The sequence below is a fragment of the Akebia trifoliata genome, chromosome 4 (genome assembly GCF_017979445.1).
Source record: "Akebia trifoliata isolate Shusen 1 chromosome 4, ASM1797944v1, whole genome shotgun sequence".
Lineage (NCBI taxonomy): Eukaryota > Viridiplantae > Streptophyta > Magnoliopsida > Ranunculales > Lardizabalaceae > Akebia > Akebia trifoliata.
The window spans coordinates 37,591,868-37,602,683 of record NC_141378.1 but is presented as its reverse complement, the minus strand read 5'-3'; the positions used below and the strand labels follow the sequence as shown (position 1 = coordinate 37,602,683).

Genomic DNA, 10,816 nt, shown 5'->3' with positions numbered 1-10,816 from the left:
CACATAGTACCTCGAAATCTGACATCGGGATTTGTGTTAGCGTTTGGCGGGGCGCCACAGATTGGGTTATTGTGTGCCATATGTTCTGATATTCTCCTTTAATGCTTGGACATTCATATTTCTTTATGAAACATAGACATTGAATAACCCTTTTAAGAACCTCCTAACATAGCTTCCATGCATTTGACATTTTTTTTATAGGCAACATTTGGCGTATGTTACTGAAATTTTCCTATGGGATCATGCTCAGTGTTGTTTGCAAAATCTCTATAAGTTGGTTGGTTAAGATTCTATGGTCTTTTTGTTTTTGAAGCATAAGCTTGTTTCTAATGTGAATTGCTTTCTCTTCGTGTCATTTTCCAGGTCTAACCTCCTAAGATTAACAACGTCCAGCAGCTATGAGTTGCATAGCTGGTTCACATACTCTATGCTACTTTTGTGTTCATTGATGGCTTGAACCATATGAAGGTGCTAGTTCATCACAACCTTTTATAAAGTGTTTTATTCTCTTATCCTTTTTGCAGAGGCTAAGGAACGGATGTTGGTACATATCCAAGTTATCTAATTGTGTTATATGTTCAAAATATCTAAGTTGGTACCTTAGTGAGGTGGTAAAGTCTGTGTTTGATAGTACCACCTTCAAACTTAAAGGTGTGTGTATATATATATATGTTTTAGAAAAGAAAACTCAATGGCACTGCTAAATCATGCTGGATTTTGTTAGTGTGGTTATAGACCTCTATAGTACTTTCCTGGCTCCTATAATGAACAAATGTTCAAGGTTAGTCTTATATAAACTTGATCTCTATTTTATTTTTCTTTTTCTTAATCTTAGGTTTGTAATGTCTCTGATCTATCTGGTTTCTTATTTCCACTTTTTTCTTTTCTTAAAAGGGGTTGGATTTTGTAATTTCTGTGACTAGAAAATATGGGATTAAGCTTATATTGAGCTTTGTGAATAACTATGAGAATCTTGGAGGGAAGAAACAATATGTTCAATGGGCAAGAAACCAAGGGCAGTATTTGTCATCTGATGATGATTTCTTCACCAATCCTGTTGTTAAGGGATACTATAAGAACCATGTTAAGGTGAGTTATTTTGTTGTTGTTGTTTTTTTTTTTTCAATCCAGTTTGGATAATGGGTTCTAATAATACTAGTGTCTGCTCATAACATGAAAAATTTAGGATTTTATTTATAATTTAATTTATGGGATTAATGATATTTATTTTCTATTCCCTTTTTTTCTTTTATCATTTAGAGTGTCCTTACAAGATACAACAACATCACTGTAGTAACTTATAAAGATGATCCCACAATCATGGCTTGGGAGCTTATGAATACATCATTAAAATCAAATATTTCTTCAAATATGTTCCTTTTGGAATGTTTTTCCACTTCAGTCCTGCTAAGTTCTCTTTAATGTTGTTTGTCTGATAGGGTTGGATTACAAAGATGGCTTCTCATGTAAATTCCATTGATAGAAATCACTTATTAGAAGCTGGTTTAGAAGGATTTTATGGAGAAACATTACCTCAGAATAAACAATTTAATCCGGGTTTTTTTGGTTGGAATAGGCTTCATTGCTAATAATAAGATCAATGGAATTGATTTTGCAACGATCCATTCATATCCCGATCAATGGTAAGAATCATTCAACAATTTTGAAAAACATTTCATGAAAATATAAATAATGCAAGCTCCATTTCCTCATTTCAAGAAGAAAGTATTCAACCATTAACGGATTTTCTTGCAATTTTGTTATGTGAACAGGTTATCCAACTCTAACTATCAAGCACAACTTTCTTTCTTGAACAATTGGCATAACACACACATCCAAGATGCACAAACCATTATCCAAAAGCCTTTACTCCTCGCCTAGTTTGGAAAATCATCTAAAGATCCTGGTTTTAACTCTTACCAGAGGGATTCCATGTTCAATACAGCTTACTATAAGATCTACTCATCGGTTAGAAGTGGAGGTACAATTGTTGGTGGGCTATTCTGGAAACTACTAACTGAAGGAATGGATTCTTTCAGAGATGGGTATGAAATAGTTTTGAGTGAAAGTCCTTCGATAGCTAATATTATTTCTCAACAATCTCAGAAGCTTTATCGAATAAGGAAGATGTATGCGAGACTGAGAAATATTGAGAAGTGGAAGACAACTAGAATTGTAGACTAGAATTTGGATTGGTAGTTAGATTTGCATAATTGTTTGATTTTACCTTCTAACAATAGATAATTGACAGTAGGTGATTCAGAAAATAGTCAGATTTATGAAAGTTGAAGATGAGGGGCATTTGAGTCTTTTCATGTTGCTAGTTGGGGTCAGGTGTAAAATTAAAATTTTCTTTTCAAAAATTCATATAGCGATGGCCTTGACTGTAGCTAAAGACCTAATTTTTTTTAAAAAAAAATACCCCTATAGCGACGGTAGCTAAAGGTCTAATATATATTTTTATAAAATACCCTATAGCGACGGCCAATAGCAGCTATCGCTATAAGACCAATATATAACGACGCTTTTATCAATAGTTGGCCGTCGGTAATACATATAGCATCGGAGGTTATAGTGACGACCACCAATGATCGGGGTGACTGTCGTTATATATGTATTTGTGACGGGTTTTTCCCCTATAGCGACGATCGCCGTCCGTTGCTATATCCCTATTTTACTATAGTGTATATCACACCCCATCTTAATATTTCTTCTTTGTTTTTTCTTGCTTAAGGCTTCTAGGATGGATTAGAGAACAAATGAACAAAGTTTTAGGACTTATGGGAGTACTCAAGAGGGTATTTTGACAAATTTTTCTTACTCTCCAAAGGATCCTCCCCATTTGCCTTAAATAAGTTTCTATTTATAGAGTTTTGAGAGACTTTTGGGGGCAAAGAGGTCTTAATCCTCTCAATTGCACAATATTCTCAATAAAATCTCCATATTTGGCCTTCCTTTACTCATATGCCCTTGTCTTCAATAGTCTATTTCATAGTGCTTGCATTACATGAAAGCTGGAAAATTCGACAGAAAAAATTGACGGGTCAAGGCCCATAAATTTTAGAAACTGAATTTTGACGGTTTAGGACCATCAAAATTCTTGATATTCCCAGATTTGACGGCTTAGAGCTGTCGAATTTCTCTCATCCTTCATTAATTTGATAGTTTTGATCCGACGAAAAAAAAATTTGACAATGAAAAATTCGACACCAATTCTACCCTTGATCCGTTGAATTTTATGAAATTTGGGCTATTTTCACATTGTGTTGAATCTCACCAACCAAGATTCCCTAAGGACAAAAGGATAAATATGCATGAGATTCTAAAGAGTTTCTTTGGAGGGTAGAAGGGCCAAAACCACTTAGTTTTGGTCAATTTACCTTCAACTTTGGTAGAAATAAGCTTGGGATAGGAGAGAGGTAAGGGGTTCAATGGTCATTGGTAGTAAAGTGGTCTTAATAAAGAATGGGTATAAATGTCATGTCACTTGTGGGGATCAATTGTGACCAAGGTCAAAGATGATGGAATATGCAAAATTACTTAAAGGTAAATGTGTAGAGTGATGGGAGAGCATAAAGTAGGGACTTAGTGGTAAAGTTGATTGTGGTCCCCAAAGACAAGAAGAGCTAGTGGGGTGAGAAGAGGCATGGAAGGGGTCAAGGTTGAGAGGCTTTGGTTAAATTACTTCAAACCCAATGATAAAGTGATGGATGAGATAAAAGTGGGGGTAAAATAATAAAAATGGTGTGTTCCCAAGAGAGTGAGCCAAGTGGAGTAGTCCCCCCAAGCATCTTGTGCACAATTAGATGGGGTGAGGATAAAAGAAATCAAAATTATCAAAATGTGGAGTGTTAGAAGGGTTTAAAAAAAGAAGCTTGTCCACACCTTCGGTACAAACAAGTTTGGTTTTAGGTTTTTTTGAAAGACTTTGTGGGCCTTAAACTTGTTTGGTGGTAGGCTTTTGACCCACCGTGTCGCTACCTTGGACCGAATCCTTCTTCCACATGCTTCTTAGTTTCTCGGGCTCGATCGATGCAAAAAATGGGGTGTCTACAGATCTCATTGTAAATTTAAATCGGGAAATGTAGGTCTGGAGAGTGCCATCAACAAAACCATACTTTTTCTTGGCCATGAGGGCTATTTGCACTGCATGAGACTAAGTTGCATAGTTGTCCCTTGTAAAAATTTGAGAGACAAGACCATGTCTTGAATTGTCTGACAAATGGAGAAAAATATGGAGACATGGTAGATTTTAGAGTAGTTGTAACAAAATTATCACTGGATGATGAACTTGTAGTCACCATGGTTCATGATATTAATCAAAACCTTGCAAGCTATTGTTTGGAGATCAAAAAACCAATAGAAAAAAAAAAAAATATATATATATATATAGCAAGATCAAAAGAAAAAAAAGAGAAAATGCGGAAACAATATTGAAAGGGGAGAACTTAATCTTTCATTGTGTAAGGAGTTTATATAAATGCAATACTTATAGATGGATTCCCATTGATTACGGAATCAATTAATAAATATTGTTATAATAATCCCTTGATTAAGAGCAATGGAAAATGAAAGGAAACATCAAGAGAATGTACTGGTATTAACATTGTTAATGACGATCCAATGAGGCGTGATAAGGTAACCTTTCAAAAACCTTGTATTAGGTTTTGATTAACAATATCCATTTTGTTTTGAAACCAATAATAACCTTAATTAAAATTTTCATTTGACAACTATGTTAAAAGGAAATCCATTTCCTTTTCTAATAATTTTAGTATTATTTTTATCTAAAAAAAAATCTTATCTTATTATTATAAATCCTCTATAAATGTAACAAAAAAAAAAAAAAAAAAAAACAAATCCCCATGAGCAAAATTACATTAGCAGCACTACGTGTGTAGCTACGTGGTTTTCGTCGTCATGACGACCACAACTACTAAATATTGGAGTCGCCACCATTCAGATTGGAAAGGGGTGTGAATGGTCACCCGGTGTGTGCCTTGTCGAAAAATTGCCATTTTTGACGTTAGTGACTCGCAACGGATAGGGTTGATCAAACCTAGAGGTTCGGGTAAGCGGCTCCGTTGGAGAAAAGGGAAGGTGTTAGGCACCCCTTTCTCCCCGCCACGTGGCGGTAACCTCAAATAACTCGGTCATTTTGATTTTTAAAAGAAAGTGGAAAGTGTGCCACATGGGTACATTTGTTCCCTAAGTAGGGATTTGATTTTGGTTTGATCATAGGGTCATTTCATTAAGGGAAATGACCCTTGTGATCCTAACCTTGGGGCCCAATCATCAAGAGGGGTAAAATAAAATAAAATAGAAGAGGGGGTGTTAGAAGAGGGAAGAGTAGACGGTTAGAGAAAGGGAGGGGGTGTGCTTGAAACCCACCTTGTACACTTGATCTTCTTTTCTTCTTCTTCTTCTTCCTTTATTGAATTCTCTTGAGTTCTTAGTGCAATATGTGAGTGAAGTTTCTTCTTAGAAGGTGATAGGAGAGAGAGTAGAAGAGTAGAAGGAGGGTGAGTAGATTTTTTTTGAGGAGACTTGGTGTGTGTACCCCTTTTTGGGGTGAGAGGGGAGGTATTTATAGGTGTTTGGAGGGGGTTTGGGGGTATAATGGGGTTAAAATGTGAGAGGAGGGGTAATGGCATGGGATTTAGAAGTGAAAGATGTGAAATTTAAGATGAAGTGGAGGGTAAATGTGTAATGAATGAAAATGGGTGAGGTTTAGGCCCAAATGGGTCGGATCCTACCCAAACCCATTTGGGTAGAGTGTTTTGATGGGTTGACATGAGTGATGTTTGGTGGTGGAGTGGGGGGTGTAAGAGAGTGGTTTAGAGAATGAGTGTTAGGTTGGTTGATGAGGTGAGGTGTGTAGATTTAGGAGTAAGAGGTTGTTAAGTTAGTTTTTGGGAGGAGGAAGGAGATGATGCCATGTGGCAATCATGATGAGAGGGTGAGGAATGAGATTGGTTGATTGGTTGATGGGGGTTGTTTGATTAAGGAGAGAGAAATGGGTTAGTTGATTGATGATGAATGAAGTATGGGTTGAATTGATTTTATTGGAGTGTTTTAAGGAAGATGATGGGTAGAGGTATGGGTGGTGATGTGGGGGTTGATGATGGTGATGGATTAGGGTATGGGTGGAGGTGTGGGTGGTTGATGATGTTAGAGGATGGGGATAGGTTAGGTTAGGGTAGGGTATGGGTTGAGGTGATTTAGGTGAGATGGGTTAGATGGGTTGTTTAGAGCATGGTGATGGGAGTGGGTGATTGGATGAGGGAGGTGAAGGGTGGTGATGACAAGTGTCATCTTTTGATGTTGAGGGGTTGATTGGTTGATGTGAGTAAGGGTTGATGGGTTGGGTTGTGGGTTGGATAGTGAATGGGGTATGGATAGTGGTTTATGGGCTTTTAATGTATTGGGCTTGGGTTTAGAAGGGTTGTGGGTGGTTTTGGATTGGATATCGGATTTGGAGAGGGGACGGTGAAGGTTGGATGAAGGGGTAGGCATCCCAAGTCTCACATTTTATTATTTTGAATTTTTTTGATTTTTTGAAATCATTGATTTAATCAAAATGCCACGTGTTGGCGAATCGGGCTTTCGGGCCCGTTGGGGAATTTATCGATTTTCGCATGCGAGTGCGGAGCGACGACGTTGAATAACTGTAGGATGGGTCACTACCCTTTTTGCGAGTCCTTGAGATCATGAGGTGGTCTTAAGAGCATTGAATTAATCGTAGTTACTACTTTTGATGTTTTGGGCCTTAGGGGCCCGTTGGCCCCTTTTGTTGGGAAATCGGCATTTTGCATGGAGCGGGGTAGATGGGAGTGTGCCGAACCCTTTTGGGGGACCTACTAACCCATTGAGAGGTGTTAGTGGCTTGGGTTTCGACGAAAATATCATTTTTCGATGATTCGGGCCATTGAGGCCCGTTGGTCAGTTTTATTGAAACACCATTGTTTTTGGGCCCTTTCGAGTGAAGGCCCGTTCAAATTGAGGTGTCTACAACGTGAAAGTTGGAAAATTCGATAGAAAAAATTGATGGGCAAGGCCCACGAATTTTATAAACTGGATTTTGACGGTCTAGGACCGCTGAAATTCTTGATGTTCCCAGATTTGACGGCTTAAAGTTGTCAAATTTCTCCCATCTTTCATTAATTTGACAGTTTTAACCCATCGAAAATAAAAATTTGACAATGAAAAATTCGACGCCAATTCGACCCCTTTGTCTGTCGAATTTTATGAAATTTGACGCCCTGGGCCATCAAATTTGAGCTATTTTCACATTGTGCAGGTTATTCTTTACATCCCAATCTTACACCACATTTACATTCCCGTTTGTAGGACCCACATGAATGTCATATTTGGATGACCTACCTGTGTTTGTATTGATGATGCCAGCCTAACTATGTACCAAGTTGTACTCACCAAATTAAAATGATCAACATTACTAAAAATTAATCCATTCTTACATTACTAATTATAGTATAAGTTGATTAGTTTTTAATTTAACTATTTTTTTTCAATTTCAAGTTTAGGAATATCAGAATGAATTGATCTTTTTGTGTATGATTATCACAAACATAAAGAACTCAATTGATTGGATTGTTCAACATAATATTCATGTGGATCCTAACAAGCTAGAGTAGGAGCTCTAATAGAGTAACTATTTTCGTTAGAGAAAAACTTAAGCACCACTTCATAGTTCCCATTGAAATTGAGAAATAAGCCTAGTAAACATGCTTCTAATAATAATTATAATAAATTTAAATACTTGGATTATTATTTATTTTATTTTACACAGGAAGAGATTACTCTTACTCCTACTCCCAAATGCCAACCTCCATAAACCCATCCTTAGTAGCACAACCTCTAAACATTCCAATACTGTTGAATCCATAAGCTACCTCTCCATTCTTCGACACAGCAATCATGCCAGCTTTTCCCTCATCCAACCTTTCCTTCACCACAAAGTCGACCGCTTCTTGGAGGCTTAGGCCCTTGTACTCCATGACGGCTGCAACATCTCTAGCCAATGTCCCACGTATGATGGCCTCACCTTCTCCGGTGCATGATATTGCACAAAGTTCACAAGCATATGTCCCGGCACCAATCAATGGGGAGTCACCTATGCGTCCTGTCATCTTGTTGATGAGTCCACCTGTGGATGTTGCGGATGCACACCGACCTCTGTTGTCCACCACCACACACCCAACTGTTTCTGGTGCATAAATTCTGATGGGAAGGCCATTCATTTGCAAAGCACTTTCGACAGCTCCAGCATCAACACTGCATGTCTCGAGTCCTAATGCTGGGATTCTGTAATCGAACTGCTCCAACCACGACATCGACATGTGAGAATTGATGAGTTAATGAATCTAATCTAAACTCAAATACTAAAAATCATTTTAAATTTTTTTTATTTATATTATTTTATAATATTTTTACGAATATTTTACAAATTTTTTTAAATTGTGATTAGAAATTGCTATGTGATGAAAATTTTCAAACTTTTGGAAAGAAGAGTTGAAAATTCAGATCTCGATAAAAACATCTATGGTTCTGACACACATCCATGTCAGAAATGCCACCTATGATGTTACTTCAGGATTATCCTTGAAATAACCATCATATTTTGATAATCAAACTCATAGTCAATGGCAATACTTATTAAAGGCTTCTTAAATAAGAAAGGTGGACACTAGTATACCACAATAGAGTTTGCTTCTTTTGCAAGCTTCAACATCTCCACGTTGTCCTCTGTAATGAAAAAGTGATTGTCCACCAGTTCCACACCCTAAACAAATCCCAAAAGAAAACGTAAAAAAAATAAAAATTGATCATGCGATTAGTTTAGGAACCTCAGCTGGATCAATATTTAACCAACTTAGCTGCACCATACCTATAATTAATTCTTAGGAAAATTCAATTAGAGTAGGGATAATCTGACATCCCCCATCACAAAACCTTAGATCATTTGCCTCGGGATACACAAGAAAAGATTTATGATTCTACGTATCCAGAGGCAAATGATCTGCGGTTCTATGATGGGGTGTATGTTAGAGGGGGTGTAAGAAAATCATTAGTCGTACAATTATTATGACTTATGATAATTTGACACTCCCCTATGATACATGCCCCCACAATCTCATCACAAAACCGTATAGATCATTTGTCTCGAGATACATAAATTTTTTTATGTCTGTATCTCAAGACTATGATTATGTAACAAGGGTGTAGCGGGCATGTTGTTTTAGTCAGCAATTGCTGACGTGATAAAATCATAGATGCTTTTCATCGAGATACAAGTGAGAAGCATCTATGATTATGTGCACACCAATGTCCCAAATGGATGTTAGTTCAGCACACGTATATGGGTTACCTGTTGCCTAGCGAATTCCTCGGCACCAGAGAAGGCAAGATAGGAATGTGGAGAGTTGTCCATAACTAGACGCGCGAGTGAGATTGGATTCTTCACTGTTGTAACTCCAGATACAGCTCCACATCTCCTCTTAGGCCCATCCATGATACTTGCTTCCATCTCCACCGTTCCTTTATTCGTTAAGGCTGATCCACGGCCACTATTAAAAAGTGGATCACTTTCCAATTCACGAACCTGTAAACAAACATCTAATCAAAAATCACCTTCACATCTCTTAAGGGTATGGTGTACCTAAGATTTAGGGTTTGTATTTATTGGAATAAATTAGAATTGGGTCTCTTGAAATTGAACAAATTGAGATTCAAAATTGTTGAAACTTGAAAGAAAAATACTTCAACAATTCTATTTTGTTCCATTGATTTTAGAATTGAAATTGAAAAACAATTCTGATTTCTATAGAGAGCGAATTGGAACCGATCCATTGACACACCTAGGTGTATGGTGTGCTTAATTGATTTAAATTAAACTTGGTATTACTCATATTGAGTCATCATGTATCGATGAGATAAATCACTTAACTCGATTTATAATTATTAATTAATGTATTTTTATTAAAAAAAAAAATACAAAAACCAGATTTACTGAGTCCAGTTTTATTGACTCGATCAATATTTTCAAAATATTGAATGAGACAATGTGAAAGAAAGATAATTCACATTGTAATTCACGCTCGTTCATCTCAGTCTTCAATGATATTTTTTAAGTAGATAAAAACTTAGAGAGAAAGATTGCGTGTTGATAAAAAGAAGGATGAAACGGACACAAGAAGGTACTTACGACAAGTTCTACAACATCAATAGCAGGGAGAGAGGAACGAAGAGCAGATATGCCCAAGTTGAGGCAGCGAGTTAGGAGTTGCTTGGCCTCCTCTTGACGCTGTGTGGGGAGATTAGGGCCCACACCAGCGCCTCCATGCACAGCTATAGCCCAACCACCCATCTCTTCTCTTCTCTTCTCTTCTACTATTCCTACAATCCTACTTAGCAACAATGAGTGGCGTCCACCCCTTTTTTTATAGGCTATAAATATTCGGATTTGAAATTTTTTATTTATTTTTTCTATTTTTAATAGTTACGTAATTTGTTGAGAGTTTATAGTTTAAGGGTCAAGGTTGACCTAATTCTAACAAAATTCTCTGAACTACATGTTTTTGTGAAAACACGAGGGAACGTAATTACACCGCAACCCTTCTCAGAAAGCTTTTGCTACCAAAAGGTTATTTTATGGCAGTAAATAACTTCAATTGTTATTTATTTTGTACCTATATATGTAACAACATCCATGTAAGGGTTTTGGCAACTTGTGCCCTAAGGGCACATGTTTAGATGCATTAAATACACCTTTAAAATAAGCATTTGAGGGTATTAT

At 36.9% G+C, this 10,816-nt stretch overlaps 1 protein-coding gene and 1 pseudogene across 1 annotated transcript; one reads left to right on the top strand and one right to left on the bottom strand.

The window, feature by feature from the left end:
• The first annotated feature begins 398 nt into the window (after nucleotides 1-398).
• On the top strand, nucleotides 399-2,266 carry LOC147404860 (mannan endo-1,4-beta-mannosidase 7-like; annotated as a pseudogene).
• Nucleotides 2,267-7,746: 5,480 nt separating this feature from the next.
• LOC147404859 (putative isoaspartyl peptidase/L-asparaginase 2) lies at nucleotides 7,747-10,439 on the bottom strand. The gene is made up of 4 exons (XM_086440953.1): nucleotides 10,226-10,439; nucleotides 9,389-9,622; nucleotides 8,717-8,803; nucleotides 7,747-8,336 (listed from the first exon to the last, which is right to left on the bottom strand). Exons 1-4 carry the CDS (start codon nucleotides 10,385-10,387, stop codon nucleotides 7,830-7,832), a joined length of 990 nt encoding a protein of 329 aa, XP_086297079.1. The 5' UTR covers nucleotides 10,388-10,439; the 3' UTR covers nucleotides 7,747-7,829.
• Nucleotides 10,440-10,816: the final 377 nt, after the last annotated feature.

What these genes read in the sequence shown, in the direction of transcription:
- LOC147404859 (XM_086440953.1), bottom strand. Translation starts at nt 10,387, where the DNA reads ATGGGTGGTTGGGCTATAGCTGTGCATGGAGGCGCTGGTGTGGGCCCT. An exon ending in TTGATGTTGTAGAACTTGTC is followed by an intron (nt 9,623 to 10,225) that starts GTAAGTACCTTC and finishes GTTTGTTTACAG; the next exon opens with GTTCGTGAATTGGAAAGTGA. An exon ending in AAGAAGCAAACTCTATTGTG is followed by an intron (nt 8,337 to 8,716) that starts GTATACTAGTGT and finishes TGGTTGGAGCAG; the next exon opens with TTCGATTACAGAATCCCAGC.